The sequence below is a fragment of the Belonocnema kinseyi genome, chromosome 5, assembly GCF_010883055.1.
Source record: "Belonocnema kinseyi isolate 2016_QV_RU_SX_M_011 chromosome 5, B_treatae_v1, whole genome shotgun sequence".
NCBI lineage: Eukaryota > Metazoa > Arthropoda > Insecta > Hymenoptera > Cynipidae > Belonocnema > Belonocnema kinseyi.
In genome coordinates this window covers 70,576,432-70,602,895 of record NC_046661.1, presented here as the reverse complement: position 1 = coordinate 70,602,895, position 26,464 = coordinate 70,576,432, and the positions used below count along the sequence as shown (strand labels likewise).

The following is a 26,464-nucleotide window of genomic DNA, read 5'->3' as shown; positions in this document are numbered from 1 at the left end:
AGAGGGAGCTCTTCTTAATATTTTGACACCAAAATCATGTCGATACACCTTACCGACTGCGAGTAAAGCCACCCACGCTTTAACTTGACAGACTGTAATAGAGTATTTGATTAATAATAATTCTTTTTTAGGAATATTTTTATTGCGTTTAGAGCAATGTCAATACTAATGCTAGGAGTGACCACAATTACGGGTCCAGTACTGGCAGAGTAGTCCAGTACAGAAAATTTTCATGATCTCGGACATAAGCCAGTTTATAGGCTAGCACTTTCTGCAGGTATCGCCTTACTATCTTGTTTTGCAAACCGAATAATACGCGTTAACTGGCATATATCTTGAGTAATCATAATCTTCTGTACTAGATTGCCAGTGCTGAGCCGGTGCTGGTGATCAGTACCGATTTTTAGTAGTAGCACTATACAATTTCCCAGTAATAAATCAATTTCAATACAAGTAGAAAAGTCGGTTTATTTGCAGATAAAAACAAATGGACCATTGACCGGTTGAAAGTCAAGCGATACTTGTAATATGGCTTCAAATTAACTCCTTATACATTTGAACATTTTTTTCACCTCCTTGACAATATATTCTATGGAATTGGTCTCAGCTAAAATTCCTGAAAATACTTTTACAAAGGAAGCATTAATTAATCCCCCTCAGATATAATACACTTGTACCAACGCTTTTTCCAATCATCGAAGAACTTCTGATAATCATTTTGTGGTATGGCCCGGAGTTCTTTCAGCGATGCAGTTTTTATCTCCTCAATCGTTGAAAATCGATGTCCTTTCATGGGTTTCTTCAGTTTTGGGAAAAGAAAAAAGTCACTGGTGGCCAAATCCGGTAGGTATGGAGGCTGAGGCATGACTGTGGTGCTGTTTTTGATCAGAAAATCTTTCACAAGCAACGATGAATGAGCAGGTACATTATCGTGATGCAAGAGCCACGAATTGTTTTTCCAAACTTCCGGACGTTATTTGCGTATCGCCTCTCGCAAACGTCGCATAACTTGAAGGTAATACTCCTTATTGACCGTACGACCTTGTGGAAAGAATTCCTGATGCACTATGCCACAGTAATCAAAGAAGACAGTGAGCAAAACCTTCACATTTGACCGAACTTGACGTGTTTTTTTTCGGTCTTGGAGACTCAGGATGCTTCCACTGAGACAATTGGGCTTTACTTTCGACGTCATAACCATATACCCACGATGCATCCCCAGTTATAACCCTTTTGAGAAAATCAGGATTATTATTGACTTTATTCAACATCTCCTGAGCGATGGTCATGCGATGGATCTTTTGTTCAAAATTAAGCAGTTTTGGAACAAATTTCGCTGACACACGTCTCATGCCCAAAACGTCCGAAAAGATAGCATGGCATGAGCCAACCGATATGCCAACATCTTCAGCAACTTCCCTGATGGTAATTCGGCGATTTTTCAACACTATTTCTTCCACTGCTTGAACGTTTTCATCTGTTGTTGACGTGCTGGGACGTCCAGGGCGAGGTTTGTCTTCGACATCCTCTCGACCTTCTTGGAACAGCTTGTACTACTTATACACATTTTTCTTACTCAGAGTAGACTCACCGTATGCAACTGTCAACATTTCAAAAGTTTTAGAGCACTGGATTCCATTTTTCACACAAAATTTAATGCAAACTCTTTGCTCCATTTTTTTCGAAAGAAGAAAATCGCCGAGCACACCAAATCCTTCTAACCTGTTACGCCTCTGCCAAAAAGACAACACGAGCTATATAGTCAAAACTGTGAACATATGATCGTGACGAGTGTACCAACACAATAAAACAAAAAATTTAAAACTTGAATGCACGTAGCCCGCGAAAATTGAAAAGTCACCTTACTTTTTGAACACACCTCGTATATATATTTGCTTCTTGTGATTGCATTGTCGTTTGCGCAAGCCTTCATACTAGGGTCTATAATTTAAATATCGCAGGACTGAAAATCATTTGATAGCTAACATAACTACCAGGCTTGCATTATATTACTACACATTTCTTATAGAGACATGGTATTTAAGACCAAATTATGGTTAAAGTTAATTATTCCACGTGATATAAGGTAAAAGTAAAATTCACTTCTTCTTCAAAATCAGATTTTCGTACTTTTTTATATTTTCATTCATGACAATGTAATTTAAGCATCCAAATTTTCAAGATACTAGACGATTTGAGCGACTCTTTTAAGAAATTATTGGGATGTGAAGCTATAGGGCATTACAACTGCAACATAGAACACGTGAAGTTGGAAAATCTGGTTAAAACAATCTATGTCTCTGAGGTTAGGGTTATAATTAGGAACTTAAAGAATGTTTAGGACAGGGCTCGCTAGAAGGCAGCCATTGACTGCATTGGCTGCCAGTGGCAGCGAAGCGACTAATAAATCTTAGCGTTCGATTGGTTCCTAGCCCTTCACGTTCATTAGAGAGTAGAGTTTACACTCTTCAAAATAAAGAAGAAAGGATTTTGGCGGCCGTCGTGTTTCTTTATTATTTCTAAATTTCAATTCAAAGCTCTCCAAATTTATCCACCGTTTTAATGCTTTAATTTGCAGACAAATTTGATTCACTTTGTAAATTAAAAATAAAATTGAACTCGGAAATGAATTGTATTGTAAATTCGAGTACAAAAGTTCAGACCCCCCGACGTGAATGACGGCGAGACGTAATTTACCGTGACCGTAACCCTTCGCTTGATTCCTGGAAAACGAAGAAAAAAATGACAGAAGAACTTGGTGGCAGTCATACACTTGTCGTGGCAGCCAGCACCTGCAACTGGTTACTTCGGCGCTCTTGATCTTTTGTGGCGTAGAGGTTGCACTGTGGCGTACTAACTTCTTTTCTTAGAAATTTAATATTCACAATTACGCCGAATATTTCTCACTAAAATATAAACAAATTTTAAACCGTTGTAACCACCGAAGTAAAAATATTTTGTTTGGAGCTCGACTTGGCTCGTCTTGAGTTCGTTTCCAAGACGGCCATGTCTCTCTGGCGGCCAGGGGCGAGACTTAGTTGTCGAAAGCGTAAGTTTTGAGTTTCTAAATAATGTTTACGACAAGTTTTAAGGACAAGTCGGGGTAGACTTGGCTTCAGACAAAAAGTTTTATGGTAAATCTTAAGATCAGTCGAGGTGGACTTCTCTTAAGACGAGAAGTTTAACTTTTGAGAAGTAAACAGAATTTTTTCAAATGAAAGTTATATTACCAATTTCGCGCTTTAATATTTTCCAGGATCAAAATTGCAAAAATTTTCGTTTCTGGATTTTTTGTCCATTATATTCTGACCTCTACAAACTATGTACCCAACCGGCAGGGCCTGCGATTTTCAGGAATCAGGTGATAGCGCGTCAGGCTTCCAAGCAGGAGGACTGGGGTCCGATCCCTGTGATGGTACCAATGGACATTTTTCTCTGTACTTCAAACCGGGACTCTGTTGGTTTCGAACCCACCTCAAACAGTAGATTCCCTCAAAAGAGGCCAGTGTCCTCCCAGGAAAGGTACTCCATGTTTAGGGGAATATTCCTTGAAAATCACTAAGCGATTTTGAGAGGCTCGAAAAAGAATCAGGGATTTCCATGCCAAGTAGCTCCATGTCGAGAAGACTATCGCACACTGGTCGTTGGTCATTTGCGAGCAATTTACACGGGTCTAACACAATGAGCTTCTAAGTTTGAGCGCCAGGGGGGACCTCACGGGCTCCCCCGCCTACCAATATAGTAAAATACAATACAGCTAGGCTGAGGCCAAACTTTCAAAATTTGGAACCTATCAGTCTCAAGAACTATGTACGCGCATATATAATATCCAATGGATATTTAAGTTGAGTGTGGTTTACTACTTATATATGCGCGACAGAAAGTAAAAACGGGACGTATAAAGTTTGGGAGTAAAAATGGAACATAAATTTTTGGAGTAAAAGGGGAACAAACAAATCTTCCAAGTAAAAACGTAACAAAATTTCTTTAGAGTTGAAATGCAACATACTGATTCTTCCAGTAAAAATGGATCAAAAAAGCGTACAGCTGGAGGAAGGGGATGCACACACGGCTGTTATGTTCGGATAGAGGGTCGAACCGTGCTCAGCCTTGGATCATTATTTGATCGCAAGAGTCCAATTCCTGTGAAAACATAAATTTCAATTACTCAGAGCGAAATATTAAAAAACTGGTCCATTTAAATAAATATTTGTAGCATAGTTCATCAAAGGATACAAATTATGAATCATGGAAACGAATGTTTTATAAATCAATTTTGATATCTGACAGTTTTTTGGAATTTGCATAAGAGAATGTATTACAGAATTTTTAATTAAGAAAAAACTATTGCACTAAAGTGTTCCTTTCTCGCAAAAGGGAGCTATCAGAAGATGTGAAAATTCAACAATGTGTATTTTGCAAAAATGTGTATGCGCAAACGTACTGCCGAGCTCCCTGAACAACACATTTTTTATTACATGATTTCTGATTTCTGTTTTAGTTCTTTATTTATTTAGAATACTTCTTAAACCAAAACCGCTAAAAAGAACTCTTTTCATAGACATATACATACAAAATTCGTTAATGTAGGCAGCAAGGACCCGACGCGTTGGTTCCCAAAAAAAATGGTATGCATATTGTGTATCTCAATTTTGATGATTTAGTGGAGAAAAAAATTCAAACAGAAAGGATTTATTTCAACAATTTCAAAATATGTTAAACGAAAAATATTACTGTTTATCTTCATAAACTGTATCATTTATTCAAAAAATAATACATTTTTAGAATTGACAGGGGGAGAAAATTGTGTAAACAAGTAATATTTGTTTAAAAAACTGAAAATTAGTTTTAAAATACTTCGTGTAAAGTGCTATTTTCTATTTTCGGGCTACTTTCTGGAAACAATACCAGGGAGTTGGGGAATTTAAAATTAAGATTTATGGGGTGGAAATTATTTGCTGAATATTTCTTAAAAATTACTAAACTTTAATTGACAAAAGTTCAAGAACAGTTATTTGTTTTTTCCATGCAAATTCCTATTTTGATTTCAATTTTGAAAGGCGCAGATGTATGGGTAAATATTCTTCGGTTGAAAATTAATCTTTTTTCGTTGAAGGCTCGAATGCTGCATGTTTGTTTTAAAATGAATCTTTTTAGTTAAAAATTGATCTATTTTTCTTATAATAATGTTGTTTTTAAAAAGAAATTATTATTCATTAAAAATATATATATATATTATTCGTAGAAAAATTCCCCTGCATATTTTCTTAAATTTGAATATTAAAACGCTGCACTTCCTTCAGTAGTCTGAAAAATCAAATTTCAGAATTTTTTATATTTTTAAATAATGGTATAAATAAAGGTAGAACATAAGAACATTTGAACAACGTGGCAATATTTATATTGCATTTCTTATATCTAATAATCCTTATTTTTTGTGTAGATGAGCAATAAAATATCAATATTTCCATGTCTTCATATTGTTCTTACGTTCTGCCTTCTTTTTGTAGCATTGGTTAGAAAAATGGAAACATTTTATTAGCAGACTACTGCAGGAATTACAGCAATTCAACATTTAAATTTATTAAACCTAGCGGAACTTTTGCACCGACAATAATTAAATATATATACCTACATAAATATATTTGAATAGATAACATTTATCTTTCAACCGGAAAAATTACTTTCATACGAAAGGTGCAGAGGGCGAGCTTTCAACCAAAAAATATTAATCTTCAACCAAAGACAACTAAATTTTTAAACAAATATTTCTATTTTAACAGAAATTTATCGCAACCCTGCAATAACCCTGCCTTCTATTGCCCTTTCGAGAATTGACGTTGCGCCATAAATAGATATAACAGGACCTGCGCGAGGAGCGTAATATCTGCGGTTGTCAATCAGGCGAGCACTTAGACGTGAACAAGTAAAAGTGGAGCGGGCGATAATGAGTTAGTTCCCACCCACCGTCAGCCCCAAAAGCGGCGCTATAGAAGAGTCTTACTGTACTTCAGTTTGATCATTGGGATTTATTAATTTAGTTCGAATTTCAGTGTACAGAAACGAAAATAGAGAGAAAAAGAGAAAGAATCTTGAAAAGATTGAAAACGAGGATTTAAAAAAAGAGAAATAAGGAATTAGGGAACGAGGGACACAGTGTGTCGATTTTTAATTATCACTATATTTACCCTTACCTCTAGGTCTCTGCAAAATTTAAATGAAAATGGGAAGTTTTTAAACTCAGATTCGTGTTCAGCTCGAAAAATGCATTTAAAAACACTAGGTGCCATCTTATTCTCGTCAAAAAATTAAAATTGGCAGGGCAGTGTGTTTTTCCAAAGATTTTAGAAAGATCATTTTCACAAATATTACCAAATATTATCAAATATTTCAAAATTTTCGAAATATTTCGTAACGATTTCACAAAGATTTTTGATAAATTTAAAATATTTTGCAAAGGCATAAATAAATTGTCGAAGATTTCACAAAGATTTTAACAATTTCAAAAATGTATCAAATAATTTAACAATATGTGAAAAGGATTGTAAGGATTTCCCGCAGCTGTAAAAGATTTCGTAAAGATTTTAAATATTTTGCAAAGATTTCATAAAGATTTTAACAGTTTCACAAATTTTTCAAACATTTCTCAAAGATGTCTAAAGATTTAACAAAAACTTCAAGGATTTCACAAAGATTTAAACAATTTCAAAAATATATCAAGTACTTCGAGAATGTTTTCAAATGATTTCAACAATTTTCCAAAGATCTGAAATATTTCACAAAGAATTCAATCATTTCTACAAATATTACCAGATGTTTAAACAAACTGCTAATATTTTCCAAAGATTGGGAAATCATTTTCTAATGATTTCACAAAGATTTCAATAGCTTTACAATTGTTTCAAAAATATTAAAAATATTTCTAAAGATTCCAGAAAGACTTCTTAAAGAATTCAATGATTTCCTAAAGACTTGAAAAATGTCGGTAAGATATAAACATTTTCAAAAATCTTGTGAAACATTTAAAAAATATATTTTCAATATTTTATACAGATTTCACACAGGCCTAGAAACTTTAAAAAATAAAATTACCTATAGGGGCGACATACCTTACCCGAAATATTTTGATACGCTGAACTCGAAGCCAAGCTCAGAATTGAGCCATCACCTAAGCGTTCCGAGATACTCTAATCTAAAAGTGCAAAAAACACGGGTTTTTACTATCTTTGAGAGTCCAGAAATTTTCGAAAAATTTATCTATCGAAAATCCAGAAAAACCGTTGTGGATTGAGTACGAATATGTGTTTCACGTAGATTTTGGCTCGCTGAAACCTAATCTGTTCTCATAAATGCTAGACGTAACCTCAAAGTTAAGGAGAAACAGTGTTTTTAGCACTTTTAGGTTAGGATATTCCGCGTGATATTTAGGTGATCAAGCATTTATGAGACCAGATTCGGTTTCAGCCGGATTTCCGATAGATCAATTTTTCGCAAAGTTATAGACTCTCAAAGATAGCAAAAAACCGTGATTTTTGCACTTTTAGACTTGGATATTTCGAAAGGCTTAGGTGATGGCTCAATTCTAAGCTCGGATTCGAGTTTAGCGCGTCAAAATACTTCGGGTAAGGTATGTCGCCCCTCTAGGTTATTTTATTTGTTGGCCTGTGTATTTTTTAATGCTTCCCCGACAATTAAATAAATTTTTTCGAAAAATATTATTAGAAAATAAATAAATGTAACAACTGTTCTGAAAATTGTCAATTTTCCATATTTATAATTGTTCCAAAAGTACAAAACAGGCGCATATTGACTTTTCTTAATAAATTATAAATTTATCAAGTTACCCAGAAATACATTTCAAAACTATCAAATGTGTAAATCAGGTAATCTGCAAATTCATTTATAAATTCCCAGCTTATCAAGTTGCTTAACAGCTATTCTGGGTATTTTCAAATTCTCCACATTAATAGTTATTTCAAAATCACAAAAATGGCGAATATTGACTTTCATTTATAACTGATAAATTTGACTGATAACTGATTATCATTTCTTCCGTCGCTGAAGTGAATAGTGCACCACCCAGCTACGTGATAATCTATGATGATTATCACCCGCAAATATCTACAGAACAATAAATTACGATAATATAAATAAATGATTCGAAAAGTATCTGCATGATAATATTATTTCCCAATCATATTTTTGAAAAAATTTATTCGCCGGGGAAGCATTACAAATTATCATTTAACATGTTTACAGTACGAAAAAAAAAATTTGATAGAAAGATTTAAACTCGCGGCGGCGTGGTCGCCAGGCAGGCTATTTACCATTGGACCGGCGCGGCGCGGCGGAGCTTGATTGAAGTGCATGCGTGCGAACCTGTAGAGCTTCGATACCCTTGGCTAATGTGATTTAAACACACTCATAGTTCTTACAAGCTACCAAAATATCCGGGACACGTGTTTAATTATTTTTGATATACTATCGATTGATGATAGTCTTATCAAAAAGAAATGTCGAATCAGAGGCTTTCCCCTTTAAGAATCGTAGCCTTGACCCGGGGTTGATAAGGAAGAGTGCCCCGATACCGTGTATGGCGCGAAGGTGACCACTAGCTTGGTGTCTGATCATAAATGCAGTTATAACCATGGACAAGGAAACATGGGACTAGGCATGCCATTGGGGGGGGGGGGCTGATGCAATGAGAGGGGAGGTCTGCCATCTTTTGATGTCCTGCGACAAACATGGCAGCACCCACATGTTTAAATTTTCTTTCACAGTTTGTCGGCCCAAAACGCTCATGCGCATAATCAAGTGGCACATCGTAAGATGGCGGCGCTCTCCACATATATAATTCTTCCCCTTCCCGTGAACTCAACCCCGCTCGCCCAAGTTCGGAGAGCATGCCTAGTCCCAGAGCTGCCAGATCGTGGATGAAATTTACCCCCACCATACCTACCGTTTGGGAGCCGCAAAACAGAAGGTGCATGATTACCACTGTGAGTTCGTATGTAAGCCGAAAATGAACGATTCGACTTCGGTGTTTTGCTGTACGATGATTGCTGATCTGAAGGCTTCGGAAGACTTCGGTGGTCTTCTATTTATATCTCGCACCCCATTTGAAAGAAATTGAAAGAAATTGGCGATTTGGATGTTTTGCGTGATTCTTAATTTCATGCATGCGTCGATTTTCAGGTTATGTTTTCCAGGTGTACATAATGTATAAATATAAATAAATAAATATATACATATATAATTTATGTTAACATTGTAATTATAAAATATTACATTATTATTAATGAATAGTTGACTAACTTTTAATAGAAATAGTTAAACTTTCAACTAAAACAATTAGTTTTCTGCAACAACAAAATTTTGAATTAAATACATAACTGAACAAAAAACATTTTTAAATTGTTTTCAACATAATAGTAAAATTTTAAATAAAAAAATTAAATTTTCTTCCAAAAAGCTAAATTGTATATTAAAAAAAGGCATTTCTAATAAAATACATGAATTTTGCACAAAAGAAATTTATTTTCTATGAAGACTAATTTTCTGAACAAAAAATTAATGTTTAATCATAGTTAAATTTTCGACAACAAAGATTAATTTTCTACCAAGAAAGAAGAGTATTCAATGAAATACAAAGAATTTAAACTAAAAAATATAACTTTTCATTTAAACATTGAATAGTTAAATTTGTGGTTAAAAAAATTAATTTTGAACCAAAAAGAAAATAAATTTTCTACAAAATAGTTACATTTTCAGAAAACAAATTTATCCAATTAATTGATGAATCATCAACCAAAAAAAATATGAGAAAAAAAAACGTTTCAATTCTTTGAAATCGCTCGAAATTATTGAAATTAATTGAAAATTCGTTGGAATGTTTTAAAATATCCTGAAAATTTTTAAATCCTTTAAAATCGCTTAAAATTTTTGAAAGCTCATGAAAATTCCTTACAAGTTTAAAAATACCTTAAATGATTTCCAATCCTTTAAAATCTCATACTGAATTATTGAAATCAATTGAAAATGCCTTAGATTCTATTAAAATATCCTAATATATATCAAATCCTTTAAAATCTCATATTAAATTACTGTCAAAAATTGAAAATTCCTTGGAACGTTTTGAAATACTCTCAAATATTTCTAAACCTTCAAAATATTTTGAAAGACCTTGGCATCTTTTAAAGATTTCTAAAGTTCTTTGGAATTTTTTTAAATAACCCTGCTAAAGTTGTTAAAATTCTTTGAAATTCCTTTAAATTATAAAAATAAGTTGAAAATTCCTTGAGATCTTGCAAAACATCCTCAAATATTTAAAATCCTTAAAAAGCTTCGGAAGACTTCGGTGGTCTTCTATTTACATCTCGATCCTCATTTGAAAGAAATGGAAGAAATTGGCGAATTTAATGTTTCGCGTGATTCTTCATTTCATGCATGAGTCAATTTTAAGGTTATGTTTTTCAGGTGTATATAGTATGAATATTATTACTATTATACATATTATTAATGTCAATAATATAATTATAAAATATAAAATCAATTTTAATTAATAGTTGACTAACTTTCAATACAAATAGTTAAATTTTCAACTAAAATAATTAGTTTTCTGCAAAATTTTTTTTTAAATTTGTCTTTAATAAAATATTTAAATTTTTAAACAAAAAGTTAAATTTTTATCCAAAAGGCTGAATTGTATAAGAAAAAAGGCATTTTTAATCAAATACATGAACTTTGCACAAAAGAAATTTATTTTCAATGAAGTATAATTTTCTTGTAGTTAAAAGAAATTAATTTTTAAACAAAACCAAAAAAAAATTCCACAAAATATTTAAATTTTGAGGAAGCAAATTTTAAAATCTCTTGAAATTTTGCAAAGCTCTTGAAAACTCCTTGCAATTTTAATAATACCCTAAGATATTTTAAATCCTTTAAAATCTTATACTAAATTATTGAAATCAATTGAAAATTCCTTGGAATCTAGTAAAGTACACTAAGGTGTATCAAATCCTTTAAAATCTCATATTAAATTACTGTAATCAATTGAAAATTCCTTGGAACCTTTGAAAATACTCTTAAATATTTAAACACCTTCAAAATCTTTTGAAAAATCTTGACATCTTTTAAAGATTTTTAATATACTTTGGAGATTTTTTAAACATCATTGCTATAATTATTAAAATTCTTTGAAATTCCTATAATTTATAAAAATGAATTAAAATTCAGTGAAATGTTCATACTACATTATTGAAATCAATTAAAAACTCCTTGCAATCTATTAAAATATCATAAAATATATTAAATCTTTCAAAATCTCATATGAAACCACCGTAATCAACTGAAAGTCCCTTGGAACATTTAAAAATACTTTCAAATATTGCAATACCTTCAAAATATTTTGAGATACCTTGACTTTTTTTAAAAAAAGATTTTTAAACTACTTCTTTAAAATTCTTTGAAATTCCTTAAAATTAGAAAAATAGGATGAAAATTCCTTGACATCTTTTAAAACATCCTGAAATATTTAAAATGCTTAAAAATCTGTAGAAATCTCTTGAGAATTTTTTAGAGCTCTTGCAAATTCCTTGAAATTTTAAAAATACCCTGAAATGTTTCATATTCATTAAAATCTCATATTAAATTGCTGTAATCAATTGAAAATTCCTTGGCATCTTTTAAAACTTCCTGAAATATTTAAAATCCTTACAAATCTTCTGAAATCTCTTAACATTTTTTAAAGCACTTGACAATATCTTGAAATTAAAAAAAAAACCATGAAATATTTCAAATCCTTTAAAATCTCATACTAAATTATTAAAATCATTTAAAAATTCCTTGAAATCTATTAAAATATCCTAAAATATATCAAATCCTTTAAAATCTCATATTAAATTACTGTAATCAATTAAAAATTCCTTGGCATCTTTTAAAACTTCCTCAAATATTTAAAATCCTTACAAATCTTTTGAAATCTCTTGAAATTTTTTAAAGCTCTTCAAAATATCTTAAAATTTTTAAAATACCATAAAATATTTCAAATCCTGTCAAATCTCATACTAAATTATTAAAATCATACAAAAATCGTTTTAGAAATAGTTAAACTTTAACTCGAGTAATTTCTATTAAAATTTTAATTTAATAGTTTAACTAATCTACAAACATTTAAATTTTTAATGTTTTAAAATTTTTCTGGTTTCTAAATTTCAGTCTGAAATAATTTCATTCAGAGATTGTCCAATTGAAAAGCATACATTTAAATTTTTAACGCATTCAATTTATTTATAATTATTAATTTTTTATAAATAAACTTCCAAGTTTGTAATTCTAAATTTGAAGACTTGAATCCCATCGAGTTGAAAATTATTCCTATTTCGTAGTTGAAAATGTTTGAAAATAAAATTTCGAAAATTAGGAATTTTTATTTGTTTCATTTTCAAAACTCTAATCTACAAACATTTCAATATTTAACGTTTTAAAACTTTTCTCTTTTTTAAATTTCAATCTGAAGCTTTGCAAAATTTTAAGAGATTGCAAAAGATTTTAAAAGATTTTAAATATTTGAGGATGTTTTAAAAGATGTCAACGAATTTTCAATTTATTTTTATAATTTACAGAAATTTCAAACAATTAAAAAATTTTTAGAAGGCTTTTTTTTAAATTCGAAAGTAATTAAGAAATCCTAAAAAAAAGTCCTAGGCATTTCAAAAGATTTTGAAGGATTTGAAAAATTTGTGAGAATTTTAAAGTTTCCAAGAAATTGTCATTAATTAAACTAATTTAATATGAGATTTTAAAGGATTTGTTACATCTTAGGATATTTTACTAGATTCCAAGGAGTTTTCAATTGATTTCAATAATTTAGAATGAGATTTTAAAAGATTTAAAATATTTTAGGGTATTTTTAAAATTGCAAGGAATTTTCAAGAGCTTTGTAAAATTTAAAGAGGTTTTAAAGGATTTTAAATATTTTAGGCTCTTTTAAAAGATTTCAAGGAATTTTCAAATATTTTCAATAATTTAAAGCAATTTCGAAGAATTTCAACTAGTCTTTTTCAATTTTTCTGTTTGAAAGTGGAACTGCTTTGTTAAAAATCTAGTTTTCTTTTGGTTGATGATTTATCAATTTAGTTGACAAAATTTGTTTTCTGAAAATTTAACTATTTTGTAGAATTTTTTTTTTGGTTTTGTTTAAAAATTAATTTCTTTAAACTACAAGAAAATTCTACTTCGTGGAAAATAAACTTCTTGTGTGCAAAGTTCATGTATTTGATTAAAAATGCCTTTTTTCTTATACAATTCAGCCTTTTCATTAAAAATGTAACGTTTTGTTTAAAAATTTTAATTTTTTGTTTAAAACAAATTTAGCAAATTTTGTTTGCAGAAAACTTATTGCATGGCTTACACACGAACTCACAGTGGTAGTCATGCAGCATCTGTTTTGTGGCTCCCAAACGGTAGGTATGGTGGGAGTAAATTTCATCCAAGATCTGGCAGCTCTGCCTAGTCCCGTGTTTCCTATGTCCATGAGTTATAAGAGACACATAGGACATAGGTTCACATAGGCCCATAGGTTCTGCATTTATCTATATTTAGCGACGTATTTCGCAAAATTTAGGGTCACCATCATCAAGACGTGGTCCTTGTAAAACGTTTTTGGGTTCGTGAGTTCTTAAAAGATGTCAGAATTGTGAGTGAAAAAAAACTTGCAAACGATTCTCACCGTTCAAATGATGTCGTCTGCTACCCGATTATTTCTCGCTTTTGCATAATTAATATTTGTCGTGAAAATAATGATTTCCTCAACAAAAGATTTGATTTTTCAACATTTTTTTGTTAAAGGATCTCGGAAATCCCTGAATATCTGTCCAGTTTTCTTTCCTCCGTTCTCAAATCGTTCGGAAAAAATATATATTAAGTCAGTGCCGTACCTATAGAAAAATTCAAAATCAGATTTAACCAACGAGCGTATGAAGATTTCAAAAATACATCAATTATTTTACAAAGATTTCAGGCAGATTTTTGGAAAAATTCCAACGATCAGATGAATTTCACCATTCGATTTCAGAGAGCGGAAAATAAATACTTGTAGCCCCTCCCTGGGTGCTCTCTGAGGATGTCCTGCCCCCCCCCCTGATTGGAAAGACGACTTTTAACATTTATTTTAGAACTAGTGATTATTATACGGGTAAATTAAAGTTTTGGATTATTTCAAAACTATTTTTTAATTTTTTAACAATTATTATTTGATTAGAGAATTTCGTCCCCTGTCAATCCTAAAAAGTTATTATTTGTCCAATAAAAGATACCATTTATAAATTTTAACCTGATCACAATTTTTTCTCGAATAAATAGTTAAAATTGAGATTTACCTGGAATTAATTACACATTTAACGAATGTTGAAAGTCTAGGACTTTCTTGAATGTATATTTTTAGTACAAGGCAATTGGAAATCATTCAAACTACCTCTAATCCCTAAATTCTGCTTTTTCATGGGAAAGATGGAGAAGATGGTGTCTTTGCAAATCTCTTACAGGATGTCATTTGTCGCAGAAAGCTCATTTAAAGTTTTGCTGGTGATCTTTGGAGTTTAAAGAAAGGAACTTGGGTATAGGGTATTTAATTTTTAAATTAATGATTCTTGATGCAAACTACTGTTTAAAAAAAAATAAGAATCCAAAAACCGAATTTGGAGTACAACGAATAATTAAAAACAAAATTTACGAAATTCAAATTAGACGAAAATCCAAATTAAAAATCCCATTTAACGTCCAATAATCAAATTGATGCAAAATCCTGTTAAACAAAACAAGAATTCAACGACCAAATTTGGACCACAACGAATAAACGGAAACCAAAAATCTTATTGTAATCTGAGAAAAACAAGAAAACAAAATAATAAAATAAAATTTTCGAAAAAAAATAAAAAAGAGGAAAGAAAAATGAGAAGGCAGCCAACCACATCCCCTTCCTTCTCTTTTTCTTTCTTTCGTCTTTTTTATTTTTATTACCATCAAACTACAATAAAATAAAAATAAAAAACATAAATAAATAAATTTGCATTACCAACGTTTCGGTACTCGTACAGTAGATCTCAGATATTAAAGAGAGAGCACCTGTTCGTGGGTGCTGTCAATTTCTACCACTTAAATTTTTCTTGCCTTGATAAGGGTACTCTGCGAATACGGAAACGTTGGCAATGCAAATTTATTTATTTATGTTTTTTATTTTTATTTTATTGTAATTTGATCGTAATAAAAATAAAAAAGACGAAACAAAGAAATGAAATATGGTAGGCTGCCTTCTCATTTTTCTTTCCTCTTTTTTATTTTTTCCGAAAATTTAATTTAATTTTATTTATTTTTTTTTTTGTTTTTTTTTTCAGATTACAACACGATTTTTGGTTTTCGTTTATTCGTATGTTGTTCTTTTACTTTCTCTATTTCTGATGTAATTGTGACAGATATTTATATTGTGTTTACAAAAGATTGGCCTCCTTATTCGATTATCAGGTATCAAACAGAGAGCACATTTTTATTTATTTTTTATTTCCATTTTGAATTTTATTTTATTGTATTTGGATGATAATAAAAATAAAAAAGACAAAAGAAAGAAAAAGAGAAGGAAGGGGATGTGGTTGGCTGCCTTCTCATTTTTCCTTCCTCTTTTTTATTTTTGTCCGATTTTTTTTTATATTTTTATTTTTTCTTCAGATAACAATAGAATTTTTTGTTTTTTCGTTGTGGTCCAAATTTGTCGTTGGATTCTTGTTTTTTTAACAGGATTTTGCATCAAGAATCATTAATTTTAAAATCATTAATTTCTTTCCTCAGTCTCCAATGATTACCGACAAAACTTTAAATGAGCTTTCTGCGACAAACCACATCCTGTAAGAGGTTTAAAAAGACACACAGGGATTAGTGGTTGTTTAAATGATTTCCAATTGTCTTCAACTAACAATATTCATTCAAAGAAGTTCTAGACTTTCCTAAACAATTTATACTTTTAACATTCGTTAAATATGTCATTCGTTAAAACTGGAAGACATAAATAATTAATTTATAAGACTTTTTTTATATGGTTCACCATTTGTATCCTTTGCTCAACTATGGCACATATATTTTTTTTAAATAAACAATTTTTAATATTTCGCTACGAGTACTTGCAATTTATATTTCCATAAACTTTGAGATTTAGTCAATAAAAATATCGATTTTTACCATCAAGAGTAATCATTGGATTAATTTAATTCGTAATCAGAATGGTGGGTATAAATTAATTTTCATATTTTCTAACTACTGTATTTTGCTTTTTTGTTATTTGGTTTTCATTTAGGACACTTGCGATCAAATAATGATCCAAGGCTGGGCACGGTTCGAGCATCTATCCCCACCTAGCAGCCGTGCATGCATACCTCCCTCCAGCCGTGCGCTCGTTCTGTTTTTACTCACAGACTTAGTATGTTGAATTTCTACTCTAAAGAAATTTTGTTCCTTTTTTACTCGAAAGATTTGTTTGTTTCCTTTTTACTTCGAAAAATGTATATTCCATTTGCACGCTCAAACTTTATTGTCCCGTTTTTAATTTCGACCACACACACACACATATGAATTTCTACCATTTCCATGACCCTTTTTGTTACATCTAACGCAAAAACTTACCATAGCGGAAAACCAAAAACAATCATTACCAGACGATAATTATATAATATTTAATTTTGTGTTGCAGTACCTCTGTTCAATCTCAGCGTTGTTGAGGGAAAATCTGTTGAGTTACCTTGCAATATCACGCCTCCTGGATACGACACTCTAGATATGGTAATCTGGTTCAAGGATGAAAGCGGACTCGCCCTTTATTCGTATGTATTAATTTATGAAATAATATGCCCGTACATCTCGCGAATTACATTAATTAAACGATAGTGACCACGCTGTATGAAAGTGTAGATCATGAGATACTTAAAGTTTTAAAAAGTTTAATTTTTAAATTAGTTATTTTTAAGTTTAAATTCTAGAATTAGTAGGTTTTAAAAGAAAAAAATCTTTGAAAATTGAATTGAACAAAGGTGAAATTCTTGTTTTTCATAAGGATATCCTAAATAACATACAAATTTACAAAACTCTGAAACCATTACTAACGATTAGCGTTTATCAGCGTTGGATTCACACTTATCGTACCGGCAGGTCTTGGCCTTTATGCCACCTTTTTACTGCATTAAGACATGAAATAAAGATTTTGTATAGGCCACTAGCATAAATATGAAAACCACTTGAAAGCAATTTACGGCCAAAAATCTCCGTTTATGTTTACTAAGGTAAACTCAAACGGGAAGTCCTACCCGGCTAATGATTTCTTTATGTGTCCAGACGAGCGCGCTTTCGTTTCATTTTCCATGACTCATCGCGGCAGGGGACGCTAAGACGCAAAGGTCTCGCGCCAGGCGTGACCTGTGAGTAACAGATTTTGGTCTATTTTAAAAACATTTTATACTTTTGGCCAGCTTTTCGCGATTTGGTCCCACTGTGCGGCTGGTTAAAAGAGGGGAAATTAGGTTAAATATTTTGGTATTCTGTTGTTCTTGTTATTTGTAAACAATTGATGAATTAAGTTCTTAAGAAATTAGGAATGATATTAGGCTAAACTTATTAATTTTAATTTACTATTTCAATTTTTGTGATGTTTATCAATTTTTGATGAATAAAGTTCTTTAGATATTAGAAATAATATTAGGCTAAACTAAATAATTTTAATTTTCTATATTAATTTTTGTAATGTTTGTGAATAATTGATGAATTAAGTTTTTAAGATATTAGAAAAATCATAGGAATACTATTAGACTAAATTTGTTAATTTTATTTATTTTTTAATAATATTTTGTTGTAAAATTGCGCGAGGCTTTTCAAGGAAGAAGGCAGCACGAAGCTCTGTGTCCCCGCCGCTTCGTTGCGACTCCATTGTCGGGATTCCGGGCCAATCAGTGGGCCGGCAGCCGCTCATTTCTTCGCTGGAGCTCTCGCGCCCCAGCACATAAATACCCGGTGCCCGCTCTACAATCGTGACTTGCGTCTCAGCAATCGTTCTTACTCTATCTCTTTCCTCTAGGTCGGTATGCTGCTTGCAGCTCTGCCATACTCTTTCTCTCTCTCCTTTTCCGGCCAGTAAGTTCTCCGCAACTCTGTCAAACTTTCTTTCTCTCCTCTTTTGGTAGGTAAGCTCTCCACATCTCCGCCACTCTCTCTCTTTCTCTCTCTCTCTTGGGCCGGCACGCTCTAAGCAGCTGTGTCAGTCTTTTTCTTTGCTATGACTGCGCTTCACTCAAATCTATGCCTGAAAATAACAAAGCATTCTCCCGTCCCGGCAAACGCACCCGAGTCTGCCGCCGCTTGGCCGCGAACTCGAACTTCACAAGCTACGGTTCAACAGGAACCGGCTTAAACCGTATAAAATACGTCCAAATAGTCGGTCAAACTTCACAAGCTACGGTTCCATAGGAACCGGCTTGCACTCATCTCAACACCTCCACCCGGACGGACGAACTTTACAAGCTACGATTCCACAGGGACCGTCTTGCATTAATCCAAGAACCTTGACCTGGTCGGGCCAACTTTAAAAGCTATTGTTGGACAGGAACTTTACAATCTATGGTTCCACAGAAACTTCACAAGCTACGGTTCCACAGAAACTTCACAAGCAACGATTCCACAGGAACCGGCTTGCACTCATTTAAGAACTTTCGCCCGGTCAGAACAACTTCACAAGCTTCAGATACACAGGAACCCGCTTTTCCTCATCTAAGAACCACTACCCGGTTGGATGAAGTGCACAAGCAACGATTCCACAGGAACCGGCATAAACCATCTAAGAACCTCCACACGGTGGGTGAACCGCTTAAGCGACTTTCATTCACCCTTGATTAAGTAGGTCACACAAACCGCATCACGACTAATATCAGATTGGCTCGATTTCAAAAATAAGACATCAAAAGATGTCTTTACTTCGTCTCCAATGTGTTCTGATGGGGGGCAACTCACCTCGAAATGTAGTCGAAAAATTTAGACTACTTTTACAAAGTAGTTATAGTTTATAAGAAAGATTATGTCAAAGTTACAGGTTTTAGTTCCTTGACCCTATTACAACTCCCATGAAACGGTTCCCATTCCAATTCAGTGTGTTGCGATGGATTATCAAAATACACGAGAACCTACATAACACAGTATTATTTCGTGTCATTATGACTAGAAATCATGACTTAAGATTTGTGTCACAAAGCTAATACCATTGGTTGTGTATTATTATTGAAACAACTTTCAATGCTGAATCATACTGCACTAACCAATTATATTTTTCCTATTATGTAAGTTATTCCTTCTTTGATCGCAAAAGTTTATAAACTGATCTAGATGTAGTTAGTAAAACACTGAAATATTTTTTGTTGCAATACACATGTTTTGTAGTGAAATAGTTTGAAAAGTAAATGTAAACTACAGTGCAAGTTCATACCATTTTTCAAAAGTCTGGGTCAAGATTACTGATCTTAATGGAATTGCGTATATTTTCAGTACATGTTTACGCTGAAACATGCTCAAACATCTATTTTAATCAAATTTAAAAGTCCATATTTAGGAAATGTTTCTAGCCCATCGAGACTAAGAATGAAACCATCGCCAAAAAAAGATTTTTATATCTTCTTAACTAATTGAGCCACCTTGAAACCACTTTGAAAATTAAGGAGCGGCCATCAACTTCAAATCGCATTTTTGTAGGTGATATGAAGCATAAAACGAGATTAAAATTAATGGATTCCATCGAAAACAGCTCAAACGATTTCCATGAATAAAATATATGTCGCATAGTCCATTGGGATCATTTCACAGAAAAAACCATTCGTGTCAAGGGATTCCAGACAAATAATTTTGGAGACATGTCAGTAACATGGTATCAAACTACACTACCGTCCAAAATTGTCGGTACGATCGGCGCAAGTACTATTAAAACTAACTGCTGACTTTAAAACGTAATTACTAGCTCAAAAATAAAGCGAGAAACTTTTTTAAAAAGCCGTTAGAAGGGTTATCAAATTTCGCGTAATTTTAGAAGTTTAGAAAACCAACAAGAATTTATCGAATTTTGTAGGTCTACTTTAACTTGTGGCACGACCTACGAAATTCGCAGAAACATCTCAAATTCACGCCAATTAGTCTTTAAAATCTGAAATTAAATTTAGGTTGGTGAAGCCTAAAAAAACTTAACAAGTTCTCGAGATAAGACTAAAAATGTCCAAGCGCGACTGCGACTTGACGCAGACTTTTTAAACTTTTATTGGCTTCAATTGAAAATCAGATTTCATAAATTAAGTCTTGTCAATTTCATTTTTCCCCTTATGTATCCTAAGCCACGGCAAACGTAAAAGTTAAGAAAGAAAATCTGAGAAATTCTCGGCGGCCACCGCTCTTGTGGTTGACAACAGTAATTGCCGACTGTTATTTAACGTTTGAAGCTTGTACATTTTTAGTCGTATCTCAAGAACTCAATAATAGTGTTTAAAGTTTTATTGCCTTAAATTAAACAAGTTAAAGTTGCGGTACAAAATTCGAGAAAAAATTTCAAGAATATCTTTATTAAGTCTCAGTTGATACGTAATTTAATGAGCTTCTCAATAATAAAAAAAATTTTGCTAAATTTTTGAACGAGAAGTCTCGTTTTAAAGTTAGTAGGGATACTAATATAGTTTTCATAATGCAGGAGGGTAAGTATTGATACTTTCTAGAAATAAATGTGAATTCATATTTATGTATAAGAATATGTACAGTTTTCATGAATGAGCATTACTACAGTAAGCGTAATTTCCCAAAAATAAAAGTTCCAACACAAATCTTAAGGCACACATTTTTAATTTTTTCCTAATTTCTAAATATCTGTAGAAACATGTTTTTAGCCTGGTCAATTTTTTTCAGCATGCGCGCAGTTTGCACAAAATATTTAAATTCGCCCATTAGTTCCCAAAGTTATAAAATGAAACTAATTTGATGTTTTTACTGCATTTTATAACTGAAAGTATATTCAAATAACTGGTATTCAAGTTTAAAAAATACATTTTTTTTATAACAAAATGTTGCATATGCGCAACGTTGGGATTTTCGCGAAATTAAAAATTAACACTTAGTGTGGAAAAGATTAAAACATTTAGCATGTAGATGCAAGTGATACTTGGCACACATGTAGATGGTGTTGTTTTTGCATTGTCTACGTCTTCTTCTTGCTTTATTTTCCTCCTCTATGATAACGTGACTAACATTATTAAATCGAATATCCATAGGCCATGCTCCTTTTGATGGTCGTCCATAATTTCATCTTGAAGGAAAGCTTACTTGGTAACCTGATTCCGTTCTTTCCCCGCCTTAAATATCATTTTAGATGGCTTGTTCATCCATTTTCATAAGAGTGACTGCTATGTGAGACTTAAATTCCAACTGTGACATTTTTTATTTGTTTGCCAATTTGTATATTTTCCAGGAATTAACAATAACACTGTCAATCAAATTTACGAAGAGAGGCCACTACCACTTTTTTCCTTTCACGTTGATTCTATAGTTGCATATTCCAATGTCATGTAAATCAATACCTCCCATTTGTTGATTATACTCCGCTATAATTTTTGGCTGAGAAATTTACTCCTTTTTTTTGTTTCCTGTTATACCTTTTAGCGCTTACTAGTGGTTAAATGTTGCAGTTACTCGTTGCATCTGTCCCCACAGAATCATCGTTCCATCTAACCGACAAAATTTTTTTTTCTTGTCAAAAGAAAAATCATAAGTACCAAGATTTTTTCTCTTGATACTTTTCAGTTTCCATTGTGGTTTTACATGTACGGTTTTCACGAATTGTCCCAATAGCATAAATATCATTATCTTTCGGCAAACAGAATAACTTGTAAGAGGAGAAAAAGTTTTCGAAAAATATGCAATGAAGCGATGGTTGCTGAACCACTGACAATAGTTTCAGTACCACATTCTCTCCTGGTCCCAACTCCTTTTCATGAGTGGTTGCTTTTCCGCCATAAGGTGTGAATTTGTATTAGTAAACATTAGAACTACATAGACACCACAATTAGAAGCCGAACTTGATTGGTTTTCCCTTGATGTGCATCTTACAACTATGTCGTCCAAAATATGGCACCATTTCCTCATCGATAGACAGATTATGAGAAAATACATCAAACCGCATGTTCTTTTCATTTATCAGCTCAAAAAGAGGTCTTAGTTTAGAAAATGTGTCGTTTTTATCAAGTTGGTTATTATCTGATAAATGTATGTTTTGTTTTATGGAATCGAATCTGTTTTTACTCACACAGTTTCTAAGTAACATTACACCTTTGTCCTCATCTTTCGACCAATATAGTTTTGTAGCTGGTAACCTGTGGTGCCCCGAAAAAATTAGTATGCCGAAAAATCGCTTTAGTGTACATTTGTCAATTTCAAATGAGTGTTAATTATTATCGTGGGCATATTTTTGTATAATAAATTATCTTTTCCCACACATCGTCACTGAAGTACAATGAAAACACTTTGAAAGCGGTTTTACCGCCAATTCTATTTTCAATTTTTTCAACATTATTTTTTTCTTCATTTCGTGGTTTTGTTGTATATATTGGGTTCTCTTTTTCCATTTCGGAAGACTTTTCTTTAAATTAGTTTTTATAATTTTTTTACATACCTTTGCTTTTTTGGAACTGGGTGGTAAAGATAGATTATCTAATTCTTCAGAAGTATCAGGTAAACTTGCATTATCTCATAGGTCCCCGCGCAATCTGGTAAATTTGCCCTGTTTTCACGTATGTCGTCATCAAGCTCTTCTTCGTCTGTAAGTTCGTCTACAGTTGGTGAAATGTAGATGGCATCAATGGTATCAGCCTGCAATAAATCTTCATCCTGTTCCAATATAGCTAAGATCTCAGCAGTTGACAGAGGTCTTTCGTTTTTCCAAGACATCGCTATTACAATAAAAATTTTTCAGAAAAATCTTAACTGTTTAAATAAAACATTACATATTTTATATTCAAATTGTGTAATTTACTTACTTCAGTTCAATATTTTTTAAAACTGCACTGCACTAATTCATATTACCATTTACGAGGAATAATCACACAGAACTGACCCACGGCGAGATGTTGAAGGTACATTGACGCTTTCTTACTGCTAATCCCAACGTTGCGTAGGCGAAGAATATCGTAATAAACCATGTCACGCATTCCAAAACTATAAACACTGTTTCAAGTATCATAATATATATATTATTTACTCAAGGCCAGTTCAATCTAAATCGACAATATGGAAAGTCCCATTATATTCTGCGGCAGAAAATAAAATCCCCGTACTGTTAGGAACAAACTGCAGGAAAAAATAATTCATTTCAATCAATAACATATTTTGAAAAAAAATCATTTTTAAAATGTTTCGTTTACGCAACGTTGGGGACAAATGGGTTACATAAGCGAGAGCTAGTAGCACACGTGTAATGCAAAGAAGTAGAGGGTTCATGGGTTTTTTCTGGAAAGATCCCCGGGAATCAGAAGCTTTCTGGTGGTCAAGCAAGGCTATCCTATTCATATGAATTCGCAGGTTCTCTCGGTCACCTGCTACATTTTTCTTCCAGCTATGTTGTTCGCACATATCTCGGAACCTTAAAATAAGAGTTCAAAACAAGATGGTTGCCTGTAGTTCTTTGGGTTGGAGAAGTCGCCTTTCTCTTGCAGAAGTGTAATGCTTCCTAAGACCAGCTACTCCGAAATAGGCATTTTCGACTTTAAATATGAGGTGAAGATGCGGGCCAGAAGTTGCTGTATAGAAGTAAACTTTTGGCACCAGAAGTTCTTGATAACATCTAGTCCTGCAGCAGAAAAGTTCTTTGCACTTTAAAGTACTTTTTTCACCTCTTCTGCAGTAATTAATGAATCCAGCCCAGCTTGGGATGATTTTCGACGGAAACAGAGAGGTTGCTGAATAGACGCGACAGTTCAGAAAAAAATTGTTGATTTTCCCTGACAAACCCTTCCCTCTTTTGTATTCTCCTCCTTGCGTCATATGAAACTCGCATTTTGTCAGCAATGTGCTGCATGATTGTGAGCAGATTCAACCTGATTTATATAATCATATATCCTCAGTTGGATGGCTAACTTGTGAGCCATTTACGCGAACGGCCTACATAATGATATGTATTCAATTACCACTGAACACGGGACAATTGTTGTCTTGCCCATCTAATCTTCTTGTTCACCTGATGCAAGCGTCTTTTGATCTGTAGAACCATCGTCGGTTTTAGCCTGCGATTTGGATCAGCCGAAGTTCTCGCCACACCATAAAATGAACAGTTGGTGATCTAGAAGTCGAACTCCTCCGAAAAAATATCCTCACGATAGGGTAATCCAATTCAGCCTACTTTTGATATGAGGAAAAAAAGTGCAGGCCAAACGCTGGTGAATTGACAGAAACTTCTTCCAATAGATGGTCTTGGTACCATCTAGTGCCGGGGAAGAATATTTCTATACACCAATAGGTGTATAACCTTTTTTATAGCTATCAAACTGCATTGAACTCCTTTGATTGGGGCGGTTGGTATACAGTTCGAGGATCTTCGAAAAGTCGAGATATAGTAGCCTCATAATCGATAACTGATAATTAATAATCAATACCATTTAGTAGATTGTCAAGATCTGCGCAGGTTTTTAAATTAAATAAATTAATGTAGCTAAATAAATATAAGTGTGAAAAAATCATGACGAAGATGAGATTTTGAGGTTAGAGTGGTATCAAAACTATTATTAGAGCGAATTCATTGTAACTAATATGTTATCATGTTCTCAAAACAATTTTCAAGCATTCTCAAAAATAGTATGCTATAACCGCAATATTTATTCCTTTATTTAGATGATATTAAAGAACACCCAGCTAAAAATTAATGTAAAAGAACCTTCGAATGATACTGTGCAAATTCCTTAAGCTGCAACCTTTAATTTAATACATTTATATTAAGAAAAACAACGAAAAACAGAAAAATTACTATCTTTTACTTGTTTGCAAAAGTTGACCTACTCCTATATGTATGTTTACAAGCAAGCTATGGAGGTTGAGCGTTTACGGATGCAGGACATTTCTAAATACATATCGAACTGTTCTTATCAATTAGATTGTAATCTATGCACCCATAGAAACATAAGTGTAAAACGTGAACACTTATCACTTTATAAATTATTTCTAAATTTTCCGAAAGAGATTGGGTGCAACGACCAAGGTCGCAAATACGGGATTTTCGTGAAATCGGGTTGGGGATTGTCGAGGTCACGGCTGGATTACGGAACTTGAAAATCGCCCCAGGGATCGCAGGTTAAATCCTCCGTGACCCTACGGGCTTAAGGGTAATTTTCCAGTCTACATCTGCTCACTTACTCCTGCGCTCCAAGTTTTATTCTGATATAACTTTTTATTAATGATTCAAAATTACAAACAATAATTTATTGAAATACAGAGTTTAAAAGACAACTATAGTTTCTGTTATTTTTTGTCCGCTTTTTGATACACGGTCTCATCCTGAATATTACACTAAGTGTAGCCCAAAAATTGTACTCAAACTATTTTATGTTATTATTTTATTCCAAAAGGTTTTAATGATATTTTTAATTTAGTTATTATTTATTATATTCAAATTCTACAAGTGTAAATGTGTAATTTTCTTTGCTTTTATTATTATTTCATATTTTTTAATTGATTTGCACCAAAGAAATTCGGACAAATTCTTTCTAGTGACAAAAATGCACAAGAGAAAAAATTGCCAAGACCTGGAAATTATAATAGGAAAAACAGCACATTTTTCAATTTTTTAGTTCAATATTTAATGAAATTATTATTTGAACTTTTGGTTGACAATATTTCTGAGGATGGACAGGCTTTGTAAGCATATAAATACATGGGAAAAAAATTTAAATGGCCCAAGAATTGAAATATAAATGGAGCGAATTTTTTAAATTAAGTTTTTAGCAAAAATAGAAGTTCTCTTAAAAAATTTACCTTTAACATTTTTTCACTGCATGTGTGGACTTTTTAGCATAGGAATACATGGAAAAAATTTCTTGAGACAAACCAGTGAGTCGAGAATATATTAAACTCAAAGCAAGTGTGCGCTTAAATTAAGTAGGACGTTTATTTAGATTGAGTTAAACATTTAGTTATTTTATACAAATTTTTCTCGTATAATTTAATTATCTTTGCATTCGAAAAACATTTAGTTGCTATAAAAATATATTACCTTACAGAAGCCAATTTTTCGTCTGGTATCGAGAAAATAAATTTCCCTGAAATCCGTATAATGCATTTGGAGGTCAAGCTTATTGTTTTCCATGCGTTTCTTGATATTTCAATACAGTTACTACCTACAATCGAAACACTTCTAAATTATTATTACCGC

At 32.5% G+C, this 26,464-nt stretch overlaps 1 protein-coding gene across 1 annotated transcript in view; it reads left to right on the top strand.

Moving 5' to 3' along the window:
• The window catches only part of LOC117173133 (nephrin-like), a 1,314,621-nt gene that overhangs the window by 169,167 nt on the left and 1,118,990 nt on the right, over positions 1 to 26,464 (top strand). The window contains exon 2 of the mRNA XM_033361530.1: positions 16,736 to 16,865. Coding sequence (XP_033217421.1) covers positions 16,822 to 16,865 — 44 coding nt within the window. The 5' untranslated portion in view covers positions 16,736 to 16,821. The remainder of the gene's footprint in view (positions 1 to 16,735; positions 16,866 to 26,464) is intronic.